The 22,482-nt window shown below is 48.6% G+C and overlaps 1 protein-coding gene across 1 annotated transcript in view; it reads right to left on the bottom strand.

The window, feature by feature from the left end:
• LOC309548977 (apolipoprotein L6-like) overlaps positions 1-22,482 on the bottom strand; it is a 125,631-nt gene that overhangs the window by 77,397 nt on the left and 25,752 nt on the right. The window contains 3 exon segments of the mRNA XM_082248912.1: positions 10,240-10,281; positions 17,726-17,752; positions 17,853-17,908. Coding sequence (XP_082105038.1) covers positions 10,240-10,281; positions 17,726-17,752; positions 17,853-17,855 — 72 coding nt within the window. The 5' untranslated portion in view covers positions 17,856-17,908.

Consider the following 22,482-nt stretch of genomic DNA (forward strand, 5'->3'; position numbering starts at 1 on the left):
AGAGATGGGATGAGGCAGAGGTATGGCGGTGGGAGAGATGGGATCAGGCAGAGGTATGGCGGTGGGAGAGATGGGATGAGGCAGAGGTATGGTGGTGGGAAAGATGGGATCAGGCAGAGGTATGGCATTGGGAGAGATGGGATGAGGCAGAGGTATGGCATTGGGAGAGATGGGATGAGGCAGAGGTATGGCATTGGGAGAGATGGGATCAGGCAGAGGTATGGCGGTGGGAGAGATGGGATGAGGCAGAGGTATGGCAGTGGGAGGGATGGGATGAGGCAGAGGTATGGCAGTGGGAGGGATGGGATGAGGCAGAGGTATGGCAGTGGGAGGGATGGGATGAGGCAGAGGTATGGCAGTGGGAGGGATGGGATGAGGCAGAGGTATGGCAGTGGGAGGGATGGGATGAGGCAGAGGTATGGCAGTGGGAGTCTGTGTTTTTAAATTGTGCTGCTGGCCTGCTGCCATTCTTTCCTTACCTGTTGTTGAGGCCTTGGCTCCTGTCCTGGTCGTGGGTGGTGGTGTTAATGCAGCTCCAGGGCAGGCACTAACTTGACACTGACGACTCCTCCACACTCTGACTCACTTAAGTTCAGACAGTCACTGTCTCAGACTCAGACACACTGTCAGTGTCTGTCTGCGGCGACGGCGACTGCTCACTTCCCGCTTCTTCCTGTGACAACAAGGCAGCATGGGGTCCCCGCCGGCCTCTAGCTCCACCCCCGGCCTTCACTTCACTTCACAGTCACACGGACGGTCCACCCACCGACTCCACCCCCTCCTGAGCTACGCTGGAGCCTGGATGCCGCTGCGGAGCCGGCTGCCAGCTGAGCAAAGTTAGGAGTGGGGAGTCGGGGATAGCGGCGGGCGGCCAGAGTGCCGTAATGCGGGGCCCGGGCAGTCGGGGACAGTGGCGGCCGGCGGGGTTTGGCCAGATTGCGGTAATGCGGCGGCGGCCCTCAGACTCCGCGGAATCGGCCGCGGAGAGGCAGGCAACGGCCGGACGGCGGACACTGTCTTCCATTATAATGCGCCTGGCGCTGGACTCGGAGCGGAGGCCTCGGTGGCCCACCGGGCATATGCCCGCTGTGCCCAATGGTCAGTCCGGCCCTGCTAGCAAACCATCCATCGCCTCATTAGGAGCATACCCCAATGTTGCCAGGCATGCATACAAGCACGTGGGGGCCATAAAAACTACAGAGTACCATTTTGAATTGCTGCAATGAAATTTCAGCAAAATGGACTAGCCTGTTGCATCATTTTTGCACTTTGATTTTCATGGTGTCTTTGAATTCAGCCCTCTGTAGGTTAATAATTTTCATTTTCATCAAACGATTTGGCATACTTTTGTTCCTAACACATTACCTAGTCCATATCAGTATAGATATCAAACATGATATGTATCTCCATTGAGATCTGATGTGTTTTCAAAGAGTTCCTTTAATTTTTTTGAGCAGGATAGATAGATAGATAGATAGATAGATAGATAGATAGATAGATAGATAGATAGATAGATAGATAGATAGATAGATAGATAGATAGATAGATAGATAGATAGATAGATAGATAGATAGATAGATAGATAGATAGATAGATAGATAGATAGATAGATAGATAGATAGATAGATAGATAGATAGATAGATAGATAGATAGATAGATAGATAGATAGATAGATAGATAGATAGATAGATAGATAGATAGAATAGTAAATGTTCTGTCCCCTCAAAATAACTCAACACACAGCCATTAATGTCTAAACTGCTGGCAACAAAAGTGAGTACACCCCAAGTGCAAATGTCCAAATTGGGTCCAATTAGCCATTTCCCCTCCCCAGTGTCATGTGACTCGTTAGTATTACAAGGTCTCAGGTGTGAATGGGGAGCAGGTGTGTTAAATTTGGTGTTATCGCTCTCACTCTCTCATACTGGTCACTGGAAATTAAACATGGCACCTCATGGCAAAGAACTCTCTGTGGATCTGAAAAAAAGAATTTTTGCTCTGTACATAAAGATGGCCTAGGCTATAAGAAGATTGAGAAGGACACACCTGTCTTTATACTTCTCACCTGGTTGCCGCCACACATGCTTGACACCATCTGAACCAAATATGTTTATCTTGGTCTCATCAGACCACAGGACATGGTTCCAGTAATCCACGTCCTTAGTCTGCTTGTCTACAGCAAACTGTTTGCAGTACATTAGAAGAGCTAAAAAGGTCTGTGTAAGTATGCAGCGAATATTACATTCTTTGTAAAAAGTGTTGAAAAGCTTTCATAAGGACCCCTAAGCTCCCTTTAGTTCCTGTTTGTGATTGCTGAATCTAGAAATGCTAGCTGTAGCTTTAACAAGTACTTAGCAGAATTCCACAGACATTCAGATGCTATTAGAGGTAGCTAGGCCAAGCTCTGCAGATGCTTTATAAATGTTTAGTAAATTCCTTCCAATGGGGTCTGATTACCTAGAATAGAATTTTTGACATACCATTAAAATCCATCTCCTGGAGTCATAGGCGTGCGCAAGGGGGTTGCCAGGTGTGCCTGGGCATACCCTAATCACCCCTTGCACTAGTACCATCCAGTGTATCACCTAGTGTACACAGGTGTGCGGGGCACATGGGCACGAGGCGATCCGATTGGCAGTGCCCAGTACAGTGTGTACAAACAGGACGGAGGAGGCTGCATCTGTCCTATTCCTGCTAAATCTGCGCCGCCTCACACTCTACCTGACTTGCACATGCTGCCATGAAAGGGCTTTTAGTGAAGGTGGCAGATTTAAATGTCACAGCAGCTGTAGATCCTGGCTGCCTGAGCCTAGGAGAGACCAGCCTGGGGCCATGATTGTGTGTAGCAAGCATATTGAATACCCCCTCTCTCTCTCTCTAACCCCCTCTCTTACCCCAACTCTCTCACTCACCCTCTCTCTCTCAGCCTCCTCTCTTTTTCTCTCACTCCCCTCTTATTCACCTCCTCTCTCTCACCCCCCTCTCTTTCTCTCACTCCCCTCTCTTTTTCACCTCCGATCTCTCTCACCTCCTCTCTCTCTCACACCCCTCTCTCCCCTCTCCCTCACCCCTTCTCTCTCTCTTACTCCCCTCTCTTCCCTCTCTTTTTCACCTCCTATCTTTCTCACCCCCTCTTACCCCTCTCTCTCAGCCCCCTCTCTCTCTCTCTCTCACCCCCTCTCTCTCTCCCTATGACCGGTTCTGCTATTAGATGTAAAATGTATTAAAACAATAATTGTAAAATGTATTAAAACAATAAAAAATGTTTTTATAAATTTCAAAAAGTTTGTTGCTTTAACAAGTATTTAGCAGAATCCTGCTGTCAATTGGATGCTCTTAGAAACAATTAGACTGAGCTCTGTAATAAATGTTCTCTAATAGGGTTTGCCTGCTAAATATGATGATCTTCAAGACTTAAGGTTAAAAAATTCCTCTCTGTACAGAGCCTTAGCATTTGTTAATATACACTGCAATGTGCGTTATATGATTTTTTTTTTTTTCAAATATTTTATTTTAGAAAAGGAACTACAGTTGAGAAACAAGCTGAAACACGTTCCATACAGATATTTGTAACTGAAATTGCATAACACAGATAGGTGAACAATAACATCACATCGAAATACACAGGATGACCCGATATAATCCAATAACCAACCCTAGATTCGGGGAAGGTGTGGGCACCTCCACCCTAAGCCATGAATGACCAGGCCCCACACAACTATGCGAGGAAACCGTATTATATGAGAAAGGAAGAACCGTTCCCAACCGCCGCTCCCTACTTTTTTCTAAGAGAAAGAAAAGGAAAAAGAGAAAGAGAACGGGGTCCCGGACGGGACCACAAACAAATACCACAAGAAGGGATAATGGAGGAAAGAGGACGAGAAAAAGGACAAGGGGGGGGGAAGGGGGGTGAGAGGGCCAGATGGGGAAACTCCCCGCATGGACGAACCCACGGGCACACCCGGAGCAATAATCAACCGCAAATCAGAGACCTGCCCTTGTCGGATAGCACAAAGGCATTCCAGAAACCCCAAATCTGAGTATATCGTTCCCTGCGATGCTGCCTCGTGAGGGTGAGGTCCTCCATCCTGTTTATATCCTCCATCCTGCGCATACAGTCCCCAATAGTCGGTACTCCTGTCGTCTTCCAAAGTACCGGAATGCAAGCCTTCGCGGCACTCAGAACATGAGGGATAATTGATTTTTTGCACTTCGAGATAGGCATAGGGGAAACCTGGAGCAGGAAGAATTCCGGGGTATCCGGGATCTCCCGATCCGACAATTCCCCCAAAAGGGCCCGGACATCCCGCCAAAAGGGGCGTATTCGAGGACAGGACCAAAAGACATGGAGCATGGTGCCTACTTCACCCTGGCACCGCCAGCAGAGGTTCGACGTGCCGGGGTAGAATTTGCCCAAAAGAGAGGGGACCCGATACCACCGGGTGAGAATTTTATAATTTAACTCCTGCAATTTCGCGCAGGTCGGAGTCTTCAAAGCCAGGGTATACACCTTGAGGCGCTGCGCCGGAGTAAGGTGCAGCCGTAGATCCCGTTCCCACTTGACCAGCCCCGGCAGGACATAGTCTTCCCCCGGGGAGATCAGCAGGCTGTACGATTTAGACAGCGTGCCCGGTAGGTTCCCGCTCCCCACGCAGTATTCCTCAAACAGAGTGAGATCTCTGGAGAAAGAAGATGGATCCGGCAGGGAGCGAAGGTAGTGGTGTACTTGGGCTGCATGCCAGAACCCCAGCACAAAGGGGCCGTTAGGCGACATCAGCTCCTCTATCGTTGGCCACCGAGACCCCCTGAGGAAGTGAGTGGCTTGGGAAACGCCCCGGGACATCAGTCCGCGAAATGCCGCTTCCTTCAGCCCCGGGGAGAACTCCGGGTTCCCCAGAACCGGGTAAAGCGGGGACGTCTGTGTGGAAATGGAGGGGTGGGATAAAGCGCGACGAACTGTCGCAAGCGTCACGCCTATCGTCGGGTGTTCTCGAAGGTCCCGTGGCAGGTCCCCCCTGATCCATGGCAGACCCTCCAGGGAAGCGACCGACTGCCCCCGCTCCAACTGCACCCACAATTTGCCTTCGCTATGTCTCCTCCAGTCAATCAGCCGGCCTAGGTGGACCGCTAGATGATATTTAGCAACGTCCGGAAGGGCCAGGCCCCCCGAGTGTTTCGGTAAAGTCAGCTGGGCACGAGATAGCCTAGGCCTCCCCTGAGCCCAGATGAATTTCAAAAATACACTGTGGGTTTGAGTAAAAAAAGAGGTCGGGATCCGCACCGGCAAAGCGTGCAGTAGGTACAAGATCTTAGGGAGAATCATCATTTTTATTAAATTGCACCGTCCGAACCAGGAATGAAGACCGACATTCCAGGTCTGGAGCAGGCCACGAATACGGGCCAGGAGGGGAGGGAAATTCAACTCGTATATCTTGGACAAATCCGATGAAATCTGGGTCCCAAGGTATGTCAGGGCACCCCGAGTCCACTTGAAGGGCAGCGTAGAGGACAAGTGCGTCATGAGGGGGGCCGGGACGCCCACCCCCAAAGCCTCGGATTTATGAAAGTTCACCTTCATATTGGAGCACTGGCCGTACAGGTCCAGTTCCCTCATTAGGTTGGGTGCCGAGATCGCCGGGTTCGAAACGGAGAAGAGCATATCGTCGGCGTAGGCCGACACCTTACACTCCAAGTCCCCAATCCGAATGCCCGAGATGTCCGGATTGGCCCGTACTCTGCCCAAGAGCGGCTCTAGAGAGAGCGCGAACAACAACGGGGACAGGGGACATCCCTGCCGGGTGCCATTTGAAATGTGAAAAGGGCTAGAAAGTATCCCGTTGCACTTTACTTGGGCCGATGGGCAGGAGTAAATGTGCCCTATCCAAGACATCAACTTGTCACCGAAGCCCATTGCCCTCAATGTGGAAAGCATGAACCGCCAGTTGACGCGGTCAAATGCTTTCTCCGCGTCCGTATTAAGTAGAACGCAGGGTGTGCCTGACGTCCGGGCTGCGTGGATAAGGCTCAGGACCTTGGAGGTGTTGTCCCTCGCCTCCCGAGAGGGAATAAAGCCCACTTGATCCAAATGGACCAAATGCGGCATATGTTGGCTGAGGCGATTGGCCAGAATTTTTGTAAACACCTTCAGATCCACATTCAGCAGGGAAATGGGCCTGTAGCTGCCACAGCAAGAGGGGTCCTTTCCGTCCTTGGGCAAAACTGAAATATGAGCTCTAAGCGTGTCGGGGGGGAAGGACGACTCCCCTCTGCCCAGCGAATTGAGCCAAGTCACCCAGTGAGGCCCAAGTACTTCCATGTAAGTGGAGTAGTAAGGCAGGGTAAAGCCATCAGGACCCGGGGCCTTCCCAGCCTGCAACGCGCCCACCGCCGCCTGAAGCTCCAGCAAAGTAATAGGGGCCTCCAGCTCCTCTCTGGCCTCAGCCCCCAGGGACGGGAGGTCCACCGAGGCCAGGTAGTCCTCCACAACGGGCGAGGCTCCCCCACGGTCCGGGAGGTTGTACAGGGAGGCATAGAAGTTCCGAAATTCGCCCGCGATCTGCTCGGGCAACGTAGCCGCACCCCCCGACGGAGGCTGAATACGGGGTACGTAAGACGCAAGTCTTTGCGCCTTGACCGAGGCTGCCAGCAGCCTCCCGCATTTGTTCCCCTCCATGTAAAAGGCATGGCGTGCCCTCTGGAGATCCGCCTTGGCCCTGGAAAACATAAGGTCCTGTGCCTGACGACGTAGTACAAATAGTTCCTGTTCCTCCGTCCTGTCTAGACGTTGCTTATGGGAGGTTTCCAATTTGTGGATCGCCTCCAAGAGGCGCTGCAACTGTAGCGATCTCTGCTTCTTGAGCCGAGCCCCATGCTTCATAAGCACCCCGCGAATGACCGCTTTATGGGCCTCCCATATAATCCCCCTGTCGCAGTCTTCCGCTGTGTTGGTGCGAAAGAACTCAGTAAGTTCCTTCAGGACGTCCGTCCGGACTTCCTCGTTGTTGAGGAGGGAGTCACTTAGACGCCAGAAGCGCGTCCTACCCCGTGTCCCTTCAGACAGTTTATATACAAGTGAGATTGGCGCGTGGTCGGAGAAGGTCATCGTGTCGATCGTGGAGTTTAGCACCGCGTGAAGCTGTCCATGCGGGATCAGGAAATAGTCGATTCTGGAGTACAGCCTGCGGGGTGGCGAGAAGAAGGAGTAGTCCCGCTCCCCACTGTGCTGCATCCTCCATACGTCGACAAGTTGCGAATCATGAAGAGCACGAAGAATCCGCTTCCGGGCAGCGTGGGACACCGAAGAGCTGCCGGAGGAGGTATCCAACCCCGGGGACAGCGGGACGTTGAAGTCGCCGCCCAAGATCAACTGTCCCATCTGGAAGGAGGCCAGTCGTTTGAGGACCCAGGCGATGAACACGTCCTGTCCGTCGTTCGGTGCATAGACGCTCGCGAGCGTCACCACAGTCTCCCCAACAGTACCTCGCAAGAACACGTAGCGACCATTGGGGTCCAGCAGGGAGTCCTGGCAGGTCCAGGGCACCCTGGCAGCCACAAGAATGGACACCCCCCTCGACTTGGCAGCCGCATGCGTGGAGTGATATGAATTAGGGTAGAATCTATTAGTCAGTCTCTGAATACGGTCTGTACGAAAGTGCGTCTCCTGGAGAAACGCGATATCAGCCCGCCGGCGATGCAGGTCGTTCAGAAGGACCTTGCGCTTCTCCGGGACATTGAGCCCCTTGGCATTAAGGGAGACCACAGTGAGCTCGTCCATGGCAAGGGGAAAGAGAAAGAGGGAACAACACCAAGGGAGCGGGGGGGGGGTCAGGGAGGAGATGGGTCTGACAATAGGAAAAGACAACGAGAGACAGACAGATAAGAGAAAGAGAGGAAACGAAAGAGAGAGGGGTCGGGGAAAGTACCACCCCCCTCTAGCTAAAGGCAGCTAAGCCACCAGGCACTCAGAGACCCGTAGGGGTACACAAGTGCAGGCCTATGTGGGGAAGTGGGTAGATCAGGCACGGTTCGAACCGCTGTCTCCGGCCCCCACCCAGCCCATTACCAGGAGATGGCAGCGTAGAGAGGGAGACAGAGGCAGTAAAACAGTCAAGGGGGCCGTCATGGAGGCCTCTGATAAGCAGCACATGGAGAGACCCCGGAGACCGCCCCGAGACAAGGCATCCCAGAGGGCCGCTCCAGGACCACAGACATTCAAAACGGTAGCAAAAAACCAAAACTTAAATGTAAACTCTAAATTGCAATATAAGGAACAGCAACAATAGCATCCCCCCTCCCCCCCCCCACAATCCACAGACACGTAAAGACCCAGCGTCCACCAAAGTCCACCATCCCCCCCCCGCCCCCCCCACACACCCCACCCCGCCTAGCCGAGTAAAGCATACGTCCACAGTCCCCCCACAACCAGGAACCCTGAGTAACACTGCGCAGCCCGCGGCCGCCGCGCGGACCCCGGACCCCATCCCAGCACCCAGCTCCCCCACCCGCCGCCCCCCCCCCGTCCATCAGAGACATTATCCATCGCAGGTGAAGGGGTCCCGGGATCCCACGGGAACCCCCCCCCCACAGAGGTCTTCAGCCCAGGGTCACGAGGCGGCGGGAGGGCCAGAGCAGGCAGTGGTAGAACAGTCCAGATGAGGGGGATGGGATACCCCCAGGCTCCCGCTACAACTGGTTCGCGGAGCGCACCACACGCCACAGGGCTCCGGCAGTTCATGGCAGGGGAGGCCATCCTGAGGCGGTGGGGTCAGTGTGGGCGCTCGGGCAAAAAACGCCTCGTGGATAAACCGAAGAGGGGGGCGGGTAAACAGCACCAGTGGGGCAGTGGGAAGTCAATGCAGGTCGGGCACCAGCAGCGCGTGAAAGGGATGGAGGGGGCAGGGGCCAAACCGGGGGGGGGATAAGTACTCACACAGCTCACAGTTCCGTAGTGGAAGAAGCTCAGTCCTCCCTGGGAGCCTCCGAGGCACTCGAGCGCTGCCGCTGTCGCTGTGGTCGAGGAGGAAGTGGTGCATCACCGCCAGCGGGGCTCCTGCCCCGGCGATCCGACGGGCGCGGGAGGAGTACCAGCCAGTCCGGGACCTGCACCGGCTGCACCCCCAGGAAGGCAAAGAGGGCTGGTAAGTCCGAGGGGGAACGTAAGGTGAATGAGGTGTTAGACTTCCGGACAGTCAGGGCTAGCGGGTATCCCCATCGGTAGGTGGCTCCCTCCCTGCGAGTCAGGTCCAGGACAGGGCGAAGCAGCGCCCTCCGGTACAATGTGGCCCTCGAGAGGTCCGGGAGGATCCGGATCTGTGCTCCATCAAAGTCCACTGTGCGCGCCTCCCAGGCCTTCCGTATCACCAGCTCCCGGTGCGAATAACGGTGGAAACGGCACACAACGTCCCGTGGGCGTTCCGGATCCGGTGACCGGGGGCCCAGGGCCTGGTGGATTCGATCGAACTCCAGGTTTGGGGGGAGAGAGTCGCCCAACAGAATGCCAAGGATCGCCGTCACGGATGCCGCCAAGTCCTCCAGTCCTGTAGCTTCAGGAATCCCTTTAAGGCGGACATTGTTCCGCCGACTGCGGTCCTCCATGTCCTCCATGTGAAGTTGCATGGCCATAGCAGTGTCCCTGTGTGCTGCCTGGGTCCGCTCCACAGCCAGAAGGCGAGCGTCCATAGCGGACAACGCCGCTTCTCCGGAGGACACCCTGTCCGCCACCTGTTGCACCTCCTTCCGCACTTGTTGCACCTCCCGCCGGTGCGCGGCCTCCAGGCGGCCGACAATAGATTCAATGTCCCGCGTGCTAGGCAGGGAACGTAAAATAGTCCGCAATTCCTCGTCCATGCCCAGCGATGGAACCATGCCGGTCGGCAACGGGCGGAAGGCTGCAGGAGTGGTCAGAGCTGTGTCTGCTGAGGACGCGGGGGAGGCCGCCATGTCGTTCCCGCCAGATGGCCCAGGGCTCTCCACCGCCGCCATATTGCCCACGGGAGAAGAGGGTTGGGAAGCCACAAAAAAGCGCTGTATCTCCCCCGAGGGACGCGACTTCGTCGATGTCCCGGCTCCTCCAGAGGTCCCCTTGGTTTTCCTCTTCTTGGACGTCCGCATATCTCACTGCCAAGGCTGAATTTAGTCGGGCTGGGGAGGAAAGGCACGGAGCTCAGCAGAAAGACGTCCTCAGCCGGCCATGTCCAGACCACGCCCGCGTTATATGATTTTTACACTGTATTTTTTACCGAAATCAGCAATTGTCCCATATCTGCCTGTAAGTCTTTTGCCTGTAAGTCGTCTGCCTGTAAGAACAAAACAGGTGAAAAGTTAAATTTGCATGCAGTACTTTAAATTTTGCCTGGTTTAAAAAGCAATTTTTTTCCTTAAAAAATTTTAGTGAACATTTTCAATTACAGTTCTGCAGTGACACTGTGAATGCAAAGTAGAGCATGAAGTTTACCTGAAAAATATATATTTCAAGAAGAAGCATCTTAAAAGTACAAACAATTGCAGAATATAAAACACCTACTATAAGGAGAGGGAAATTAGCTGATGGAAACAGAATCATTCCCCTGAGGATTTCCCAGTCTCATGGTGGCTAGACTGCCTCTCTCACATAGAGATGGTCTAACTGGGCTGCAGGAAGGTAATGATCTGGGATGGGGAGGGGGAGGGGGGGGGCAAGCAAGTGATGCTATGTTTGGTCAACATCAACTGAGAAAGGCCAATCTGCGGAGTCATATTATTACTGTTAAAAGAGCTAAAAGGTCTGTGCAACAAGTATGTAGCAAATTGTACATTCTTTGCAAAAAGTGTTGCAAAACTTTCATGAAGACCCCTAAGCTCCCTTTAGGCCTCTTTCACACGGCCGCTCCGTATGTCCACAAATCATCCTATTTTTTTGCGGATGATTTGCGGACATAATGTAAGTCTATGGCATTGCGGATGTCAGCGGATGACCATCCGCAGACATTCGATTTTCTTCCTTTCAGTTCTGTTCCGTTTTTTGGAACGGAACAGAACCCTATTTTTTCATCCGTTCAAAAAACAGAAAGGAAGGAAAATCGGATGTCAGCGGTGTCATCCGCTGACATCCGCAATGCCCATAGACTTACATTATGTCCGTATATCATCCGCAAACGGATGGGATGATATGCGGACATACGGAGCGGATGACACAAGTGTCATCCGCTACGTGAAAAAAAAAAAAAAAGTCCCGCAGCGGAGGCCTTAGTTCCAGTTTGTGATTGCTGAATACAGAAGTACTAGCTGAAACTTTAACAAGTACTTAGCAGAATTACACAGACATGCAGGTGCTATTAGAGGCAGCTAGACTGAGCTCTGCAGATGCTTTACAATTGTTTAGTAAATGCCTCATGGGGTCTATATAGCTAGAATAGAATTTTTATATTATTTTCATACCAGTAAAATCCATCCCCTGGTGTACAGTACAGGACACAGGTTTCTTTAAATTCTTACAACTTGGTTAAATGTAGCTGTCTTAAGGTGATTGGACACTGGCAAAAAAGCTGCTTGGTCATCTCCCATATATCCCCTCACACTCAAGCTAGCCTCAGGTTTGTAGCAAGCAAAAGGGAGATCATCAGAACAGAAGGATGGTCTTGTACCGCACTCCAAGAAGCTAATTTTACTGGTAAGTAAAAAACATTTTCCTGAGCATACAATACAGAATACAGGCTTCTTTAAATCCTTACAACTTGGATGGCCAAAAGTAGTCCAACCGAGGGGTGGGAAACACAGCAACACTTTTACAGCTTTTACTGGGGTTGTTGAGGTTCGCTGGTAAAAAAAACTGTCCAGTTTGTTGTTGAATCTTGGACAGCAAGAGATCCACATTTAGTGTTTGTCACTTGTGGCAATGAGCTTGACAGACCCTCATATGAAGGGTCCATTCCCCTGGATCCAGACACTGATTACTGATAAATTCCACCTGACAATTTTCCATGCCAAGTATGTGAAGGGTGGACAGTACCAGAATGTAAAGTTTTGTCCAAGAGAGGATCAAATCTGCTTCCTTTTGAGGAACAAAGATCCTGGTGCCTCCTGGATGACTGATGTAGGCCACGGTTGATAAATTGGAGTCCAACATCAAGCAACAACTGAATCACCCTGTTTCTGAATGTTGATGGGAGGGTGAGCTTCCTCTCACCCCCATGTTCCCGGCACTGAGAGGATGTCCACCACTGCATCCCAGCCTGACAGGCTTGCAATCATTGTAAGAACTGTGACAGGAGTCACTTTGGGAATGGGGGTTGTGGACCCCAAATTCCTTTAAAGAGGTTGGGAGGCACTATGTCCAGCCTTGAGTGGCTTTCTTATGTTTAAGTCCCCCTACATCTGTTATGGATGCAGGGTGACCAGGAGGGTGGTGAACACTGACACTATGGTTTGGACTACTACAAATGGGACAGTCATATTCAAGAATAATGTCTCCCTTGTAATATGAAGATTTTTGTTCCCATTTGCCATGAGCTCTCTGAACAGGAAGTCAACTCCTAATATGGTCATTACAGGAAGTTCTGAGGAGACGGGCTGTCTAAGGTGGCTCCCCATTCACCTTTTGTCAGGTGTGCAAATGACCTCACCTGTTGTCTGCTAAGGGAGGTATTGACACTCAGAGTAATGTGTATTGAGGGCTCGTTTGGGAACCTTTGTTCTGTGTCTGACTATAGTTTACATTGATTGCCCCCTGGGGCTTCTGTCTCCTTGCATTGGTCAAAGCTATCTGACCAATCCCTGTTGACTCATTTTCAAGTCCTCATTTGCATAGCAGCCCTCCTAGTCAAGCTATCTGACCAATCACTACTGACTCATTTTCCAGCCCTCATTTGCATGTCTGGAGAGGACCTTATGGGGGACTGCAGGTACTGTGCAATTGACCAATGGGAAAGCAGTTGTTGGGGGAAGGATGTTCCAAATTCTGTATAAAAGTGTGCTGTGTTCTTCCAATAAATGTTGATGTTGTTCCTGTGTTACCTCAACTCGGAGCTTTGTCTCGTTTTTGGAGGGGGATTTATTATACAGAAAACCGTTCGATTGTTTGGGGCTCTCTTTGGATGACTATTCGTATACTGGTGTGCTACAGGGATAATTCGTACAAGCTGCAAAGGTGGTACATCCACTAAATGGCGGTTTCCTTCCTTTTTACGCTGAGGTTCGTAACAATTGGTGGCAAGCGGCGGGATCGTTCTCACAACCAGAAGGACAGCTACAGGAGGCACCATTCCGTGGATTTACAAGTTGGGGGCAAAGCATGTCTCAGTACAGCGACCCTTAAAGCAACAGGATGGAACCAGCAGTGGAGTACAGATACTCTCTGAGAGAATCTGACCGTATGGTGTGGTTACGGCTGAACTTCTTCGGACCCAATCCACTGGAGAGATCCAAGCGGTTCGTGAAGAACTTAGTGTTCGGGACTCTGCTAGACAGGGCAGAGAGAGAAGGCCAGCTGGCACGTTGGGAGGAACTCCAGCGGCAGGTACAGTTAAGGGAAGAGGAGAACCCAGTCTCCATTCCCCAGCGGCAGCCTGATTTATTGGGAATTGGGAGCCCAGTCTCCATTCTCCAGCGGCAGGCTGTTACAGGGGGCAGAGACAGTCGGTCCTGTCGCCCAGCAGCAGATTGATTTGTTGGGAATTGGGAGCCCAGTCTCCATCCCACAGCAGCAGAGTGTCCTGCAGGAAACAGAGAGCCTAGTCTCCTTTCCCCAGCAACAGGACACTGTATTGGGAGCAGAGACAGTCGGTCTCCCTCCCCAGGGGCTGGAAGTATATTTGGGAGAGGAGCTTGTTACCCCCTCTCCCCATGGACAGTTTGATTTGTTGGGAATTGGGAGCCCAGTCTCCATCCCACAGCAGCCGAGTGAAGTGCAGGGAATTGGGAGCCCAGTCTCCATTCCCCAGCGGCAGGCTGAGTTACAGGGGGCAGACACAGTTGGTCCTGTCCCCCAGCGGAAGATTGAGCTATTGGGAATTGGGAGCTCAGTCTCCATCCCACAGCAGCAGCTTAACTTACCAGGGGGAGACAGTAAGCCCCCCAACAGTGCAGATGGGACCGTGGTCTCTGCACTCACAGCACAGGGGGTAGGGACAGTCGGTCCTGACCCCCAGCAACAGGGCTGTTTAGCCAAAGGGAAGACAGTCCGTCTTCCCCCACAGCAGCATGATGGTGTATCTAAAGGGGAGACAGGCGGTCTCCCCCTCCAACAACTCGTCTCCAAACAGGCTACTTCTGTGGTAGCGCTGGCACCAGGGCAGAGTACCGCTGGTCTCTGCCCACTCAGCAACCCACCAAGGCAGTCTACCAGCCCCCCACACAGCCAAGGTGAGGCACCTGGACATGGACAAATTTCTCTTCTACCCAGATGTGGTAACCAGTTATTTTGGGTAGGCTGTACTGCTGTTTCTGTTTTGTGGGTGGGCTGCTGGACTAACAAGGGCACTGACCGGCAGAAGGTCAGATACCCTGTTAGTCTGTTTGGAAAAGGGGAGAAATGTGACAGGAGTTACTTTGGGCATGGGGGTTGTGGACCCCAAATTCCTTTAAAGAGGTTGGGAGGCACTATGTCCAGCCTTGTGTGGCTTTCTTATGTTTAAGTCACCCTGCATCTGTTATGGATGCAGGGTGACCAGGAGGGTGGTGAACACTGACACTATGGTTTGGACTACTACAAATGGGACAGTCATATTCAAGAATAATGTCTCCCTTGTAATATGAAGATTTTTATTCCCATTTGCCATGAGCTCTCTGAACAGGAAGTCAACTCCTAATATGGTCATTACAGGAAGTTCTGAGGAGACGGGCTGTCTAAGGTGGCTCCCCATTCACCTTTTGTCAGGTGTGCTAATGACCTCACCTGTTGTCTGCTAAGGGAGGTATTGACACTCAGAGTAATGTGTATTGAGGGCTCGTTAGGGAACCATTGTTCTGTGTCTGACTATAGTTTACATTGATTGCCCACTGGGGCTTCTGTCTCCTTGCATTGGTCAAAGCTATCTGACCAATCCCTGTTGACTCATTTTCAAGTCCTCATTTGCATAGCAGCCCTCCTGGTCAAGCTATCTGACCAATCACTACTGACTCATTTTCGAGCCCTCATTTGCATGTCTGGAGAGGACCTTATGGGGGACTGCAGGTACTGTGCAATTGACCAATGGGAAAGCGGTTGTTGGGGGAAGGATGTTCCAAATTCTGTATAAAAGTGTGCTGTGTTCTTCCAATAAATGTTGATGTTGTTCCTGTGTTACCCTCAACTCGGAGCTTTGTCTCCTTTTTGGAGGGGGATTTATTATACAGAAAACCGTTCGATTGTTTGGGGCTCTCTTTGGAGGACTATTCGTATGCTGGTGTGCTACAGGGATAATTCGTACAAGCTGCAAAGGTGGTACATCCACTAAACGGCGGTTTCCTTCCTTTTTACGCTGAGGTTCGTAATAAGAACCTTCCATAATTAAAGAGTAAAAGGCTTCCTCCCTTTACTACAGTGCTGAATTGAAAAATCCATCACCCCCAGCCCCGGGGGTCGGAAGCAATAAAACAGTCTAAGGACTGAATGTGCTTGCTCCACATTGCAATGTTGTAGAGTAAAATTGGACAAATGTTACAGCCTAGAAGGGAACAACCTTAAGACCAAAAACCCTGCAGGAACTGACCAAGGGCCTCTTCTGGGCCCAGAGGATCTGAGCATGAAAGACCTTCTTTGTCCTGGGCAGAAAGACCATGGATAGGGCCTTCTCTAGGTGCAAGTAGGTCCAGCTGTGACAGATTGAGTATTCATCGTAAATCTTGCAGAGTTTGCACCTCCTGACAGACATAGTCCATCAGAGACAGGGAAGACTGATCCTTTAGCAGAAAATCATCCAGGTACCCCACAGCATTGATCCCTCGAGCACAGAGCAGAGTTAGTACCATGGCAAGCACCTTGGTGAAAACCCAAGTGATCGGAGACAGATCAAAATTGACAAATTGTTTACTGTTTATTCACCACAATCCACAGATAGTGTTGGTGTTGTGGAAAAATGGGAATGTGCAGGTAGGCAACTTCTGAGATCAGAAAATCTCCCTCTAATAAAATAAGAAAGAAAGAAAGAAAGAAAGAAAGAAAGAAAGAAAGAAAGAAAGAAAGAAAGAAAGAAAGAAAGAAAGAAAGAAAGAAAGAAAGAAAGAAAGAAAGAAAGAAAGAAAGAAAGAAAGAAAGAAAGAAAGAAAGAAAGAAAGAAAGAAAGAAAGAAAGAAAGAAAGAAAGAAAGAAAGAAAGAAAGAAAGAAAGAAAGAAAGAAAGAAAGAAAGAAAGAAAATCTCCCTGGACCTGGCATTCTTCATGTGAAACTTTCGTACCTACAGAAACAGGTTGAGAACTTTCAAGTCAAGAATGGGCTAGACTTCCCTACTGGTCTTTGGAACTGTAAAGAGCTTCAAGTACAAAATGTCCAATTATCTGAAGGTAGCTGCAAGCAGCTGCAATTATCTGAAGATAGTTGTAAGGATTTAAAGAAACCCACGTTCTGTACTGAATGATCAGGATCAGTCATCTTCTAGGGAGACAGGTATAGCAGTTTTAGTTACACGATCCTCTGCTGCCGCAGGTTCCTCCACGCTGCTAGACTGGTTCCGCAGCCTCCTCTCCCCTGCACTCTGGTGGTTGGATGCCTCTGACATCATCAAGAACAATCATGAATGTGAGGATGCTCAGGAACAGTCCACTGCCATAGCAAAATGAAGTGCCATCTACCAGTGGAGCAAAGAATCAGATAAGTAAAAGTGCTTTTCTATCCCCTAGACCAGTGATGGAAAACCTTTGGCACCCCAGATGTTTTGGAACCACAATTACCACGATTCTCAACTACACTGCAGAGTGCAAAAGCATGGGAAATGTAGTTTCAAAACATCTGGGGTGCCAAGGTTTGCCATCACTGCCCTAGACAGAAAGTCATCTGCCTGTAAGAAGAAAGCAGGTGAAAGCTAAAGTAAATATAACATTTTCACCTGCAATTCTTCATGTTTATTTACCGTGAACATTATCAAGAAAGAAAGAAAGAAAGAAAATATAGTCAACACCTACATTCTCTAAAAAGTGTTGAGAAGCTTTCTTGAAGCCCCCTAAGCTCTCTTTAGTTTCAGCTCAGGGATGTTAAAAACAGAAATGTAGCTTTAACAAATATTTAGCATCATTTCACAGTCATTTAGATGCTCTTAGAGACAGCTAGACTGAGTTCTGTAGATGCTTTCTAAATATTTAGTAAAGGCCGGTTCACACAATGCCTGCACATGAATTGCACAGGAACGCACTGTGAGTTCCTGTGCAATTCAGACCACATGCCAAATGCACTTCATTTGCAATGGGTGCCATTAGAAAGTTAATGATACACAAATGTTGGTCGTAAACACAGTGCTTTTACCTGCACTGGATTTCATGGTACTTTTGTACAATGTGATCTGGTTACAGTGCGTTTAAAAAGTAGCGCATGCACTACTTTGGTGCTGTATGGTGCGGTTTTAGCCCATTCAAAATGAATGGGCTGAAATCGCACAGAACTGCATGGGAATCACACACGAACACACAGCACATTCCTGTACGATATATGTGCGGGCATGGTGCTTCTCGATGGGGTCTAAATAACTGCTAAATATGCTGATCTTACAGCCTTAGAGTTTGTTAATATGCATTGTAATGTGTGTTGTACGGTCTTTACAATGTATATTTTAGATTACCGTATCCAGCAACTGTTCCTTGTCTTCCTGTAAGAACAAAAAGTTATATCAACATCTTTGGTATATCAGTATTTTCAGATATTAAAAGGTCCTCACAGTGCCAAGTAGTAAATTCCATTTAACATACCATTTTTATTATTCTTAAATAAACGCCAGCTCACAGCCTATATATGATTGTGCACTCTAAATGGAAGAGAAAAAAAGAGTTTACACATTTAATTATTTTAAGCATCACCCCTTTTTATCTTAATAAATAACTAGAAAATACAGTGCCTTGAAAAAAATATTCATACCCCCTTGAAATTTTCCACATTTTCTCATGTTACAACCAAAAATGTAAATGTATTTTATTGGGATTTTATGTGATAGACCAACACAAAGTGGCACATAATTGTGAAGTGGAAGGAAAATGATAAATAGTTTCAAAGTTTTTTCAAATATATATCTGAAAAGTGTGGCGTGCATTTGCATTTAGTACCAGTTTTGCACATCCAGAGAGTGACATTTTTGTCCATCTTCTCTGCAAAATACCTCAAGCTCTGTCAAAAGTCTTCACAGATTCTCAATTGGATTTAGGTCTGGACTTTGACTGGGCCATTCTAACACATGAAAATGCTTTGATCCAAACCATTCCATTGTAGCTCTAGCTGTATGTTTAGGGTCGTTGTCCTGCTGGAAGTTGAACCTCCGCCCCATCTTAAGTCTTTTGCAGACTCTAACAGGTTTTCTTCTAAGATTGCCCTGTATTTGGCTCCATCCATCTTCCCATCAACTCTCACCAGCTTCCCTGTCCCTGCTGAAGAAAAGCATTCCGGCAACATAAGGCTGCCACCACCATGTTCCAGTTTTTCACCTCTCCCTCAGTTCCTCTCCATCATTCAGCTAATGTGACCCCAGTGTGGATGGAGAGGGGCAGGGCAGGCGATCAACACCCTTCTTATCAACGCTGATGACATACACAATATAAACCTGTGGCTTTTTGTAACTAAAAAGCAGGCTTGATCCACATGCTGGCTTGTATACATTTTTGGGAAATTTTTAGGCATTTTGCCAAGGCACCCCTGAGGAAACCTCAAGGCGCCCTGGGTGAAATAGGCTGTCATAGAGAGAGGATCATCACTGTACTAATAGATTGCAAGGATATCTGACGTCCACATTTATTCTTTTATATGTGTGTATATACATTATCTCACAAAAATGAGTACACCGCTCGCATTTTTGTAAATATTTTATTATATCTTTTCATGTGACAACACTGAAGAAATGGCACTTTGCTACAATGTAAAGTAGTGAGTGTACAGCTTGTATAACAGTGTAAATTTGCTGTCCCGTCAAAATAACTCAACACACAGCAATTAATGTCTATACCGCTGGAAACAAAAGTGAGTACACCCCTAAGTGAAAAAGTCCAAATTGGGCCAATTAGCCATTTTCCCTCCCCGGTGTCATGTTGCTCGTTAGTGTTACAAGGTCCCAGGTGTGAATGGGGAGCAGGTGTGTTAAGTTTGGTGTTATCACTTTCACTCTCTCATACTGGTCACTGGAAGTTCCACATGGCACCTCATGGCAAAGAACTCTGAGGATCTGAAAAAAAGAATTATTGCTCTACATAAAGATGGCCTAGGCTTAAAGAAGATTGAAAAGACCCAAAAACTGAGCTGCAGCATGGCCAAGACCATATGTAGTTTAACAGGAAAGGTTCTACTTAGAACAGGCCTCGCCATGATCGACCAAAGAAATTGAGTGCACGTGCTCAGCATCATATCTAGAGGTTGTCTTTGGGAAATAGATGTATGAGTGCTGCCAGCATTGCTGCAGAGGTTGAAGGGGTGGGGGGTCAGACTGTCAGTGCTCAGACCATACGCCGCACACTGCATCAAATTGGTCTGCGTGGCTGTCATTCCAGAAGGAAGCCTCTTCTAAAGATGATGCACAAGAAAGCCGGCAAATAGTTTGCTGAAGACAAGCAGACTAAGGACATGGATTACTGGAAATATGTCCAGTGGTCTGATGAGACCAAGATAAATTTATTTGGTTCAGGTGGTGTCAAGCGTGTGTGGCGGCAACTAGGTGAGGAGTACAAAGACAAGTGTGTCTTGCCTACAGTCAAGCGTGGTGGTGGGAGTGTCATGGTCTGGGGCTGCATGAGTGCTGCCGGCATTGGAGAGCTACAGTACATTGAGGGAACCATGAATGCCAACATGTACTGTGACATACTGAAGCAGAGCATGATCACCTCCCTTCAGAGACTGGGCCGCAGGGCAGAATTCCAACATGATAAGGACCCCAAACACACCTCCAAGATAACCACTGCCTTGCTAAAGAAGCTGAGGGTAAAGGTGATGGACTGGCCAAGCATGTCTCCAGACCTAAACCCTTTTGAGCATCTGTGGGGCATCCTCAAACGGAAGGTGGAGGAGTGCAAGGTTTCTAACATCCACCAGCTCAGTGATGTCATCATGGAGGAGTGGAAGAGGACCCCAGTGGCAACCTGTGAAGCTCTGGTGAACTCCATGCCCAAGAGGGTTCAGGCAGTGCTGCAAAATAATAATGGCCACACAAAATATTGACACTTTGGGCCCATTTTGGACATTTTCACTTAGGGGTGTAGTCGCTTTTGTTGCTCGCGGTTTAGACATTAATGGCTGTGTGTTGAGTTATTTTGAGGGGACAGCAAATTTACACTGTTATACAAGCTGTACACTCACTACTTTACATTGTAGCAAATTGTCATTTCTTCTTCAGTGTTGTCACATAAAAAGATATAATAAAATGGTTTAAAAAATGTGAGGGGCGTACTCCGTTTTGTGAGATACTGATATATATATATATATATATATATATATATATATATTTTTTTTTTTTTTCTTCTTCAATACATTCTCATTAAGCTGACTTTGAGTTCTTTATGCTTCTTGTTTCTATTTGATGCTCAATTGGTTTTCATGTTATTGCAACACAGCACAAACAAAAGCACTGGATTTGCACCCCAATGTCATTCCAAAAGTATATATGAATAAATGTAAAGATTTCTAACAATCTTAAAAATGGGCCCATTCATACCTTTTCATTTTAAAAAGCAGGAATTTGCACATGCATTTTAGGCACATTTTCATATCTTTTATATTCATTATTGTGCGTTGAACATGCATTTTAGTGCATTTAAATTCCATTTTAAGTAATAGTACTCCAAATATGAATCTAAAAGATATGTGAATGCATTTAAAATCCTTAAATCAGAACCTTACTCAGCACAAATAAAGACCCACACCAGAAAGGATCGGGCAGCACACCTGTAATGTTGAAGCATCAAGAAAGATTTCTTGAGCACACAAAGAACAAGACACACACACGAAAAGCTCCTAATTGAGGCCATACCCTTGAAAAGTTTACCCCAAGTGCCTATTAAATCTTAATGGATGTTTTTAATGTCACTGGTGTGCAGCCCAATCCTTTCTGTTGTGTGTGCAGTGTGGAGTGGTGGCTGGTTCCTGGGCTCGGGCACCCAGCTGCACCACCACACCAGATGATCACCATGGTATGCCTTGGAGCAGCAGCGCATATCTGGATCATCAAATGATGCTATTCCTTGGGTAAAAGACAGAATACAACTGAGTGTTAAGGCCCGTACACACGTACCGATTGTCGGCCGAAAATGTTCGGCCGCCGAACGATCGGCCGATTTTCGGCTTGTTAGTATGATGCTTCCGACAGCCGACAGTGCACTTTCGGCCGAAAAGAATCTGTCTTGCAAGCATGAAAATTTTTGTATGCCGACACCAGAGCGGCCGATTGTTCGCCAGTCAGTACAGAATTCGGCCGACAGACAGCAGATTTGCAAGACTGGGCATGCTCAGAAAAGAAAAAACACAGGGAAAGTTAACCATTACATGACATCACTTCTGCAGTCGGCTGTAGTCGGCGGACAAAATTCTTGTGCAGTCTTTTGCACTTTTCAACAGACACCGACAGCCCTGGACAAAAGACGGCCGATCGTTCGGCCGACGATCGGTACGTGTATACGGGGCATTATGTACTTGGTTTCAGCTTCACTCTGCTCAATTCTTTTTCCAACCTTCTTTATATAAAAGGAGCCCCTTTGTAAAAACACTTATTACCTTTACATTAAGAAGGGTAAGCTGTGGTTGCATTTGAAAAAGATTTTAGGTTAAAAATAAAACTCACATTGCTCCAGGAGAAGAGAGATTATAGCTATTCAGTGGCTGATTTTGGAGTGAAAGTGAAAGAATAGTTTTTTTATATATGAACTGAAGCTTATCATGAAATGTGCTAAAGTTCAGTTCTGTGAAACTATGATAAAAGCTCAACTCCTACGAAGTCAGTGGTGCATGTAATACAACGTTGTAGACATTTTTTTTTTTGCACCACTTTACTGAGGGGCTAAAATCATAGGCTGCAAATAGCATAGGAGTTTTCTAACAATTTGAAAACTGGTCACCTTTTATACTTCTTCCTAGAATACCCTATTATGGAAATGGAAGGGATGGAATGGAATGGAATGGACGGAAACAGGGGCTCATGTAGCACTGTGCCATTCTTTCCATTTCACCCTATGGAACTGAACACCCACAATGCCCTCTCCAGCCCTCAGCTGCTCATCCCAGCATAGTCAGTGGCATAAAAAGGCTGCTACCTACTTGGTAAGCATCCCCTGCTCTTAGCTGGCCAGTTCCTTCTGGTAGTTGGCCAGCAGTTGCACCTGGCCAAGGAAACCAACTAGCCCCATCAGAGCTAGC

The sequence above is a fragment of the Pelophylax lessonae genome (genome assembly GCF_965119305.1).
Source record: "Pelophylax lessonae genome assembly, chromosome: 3".
Taxonomy (NCBI): Eukaryota; Metazoa; Chordata; class Amphibia; order Anura; family Ranidae; genus Pelophylax; species Pelophylax lessonae.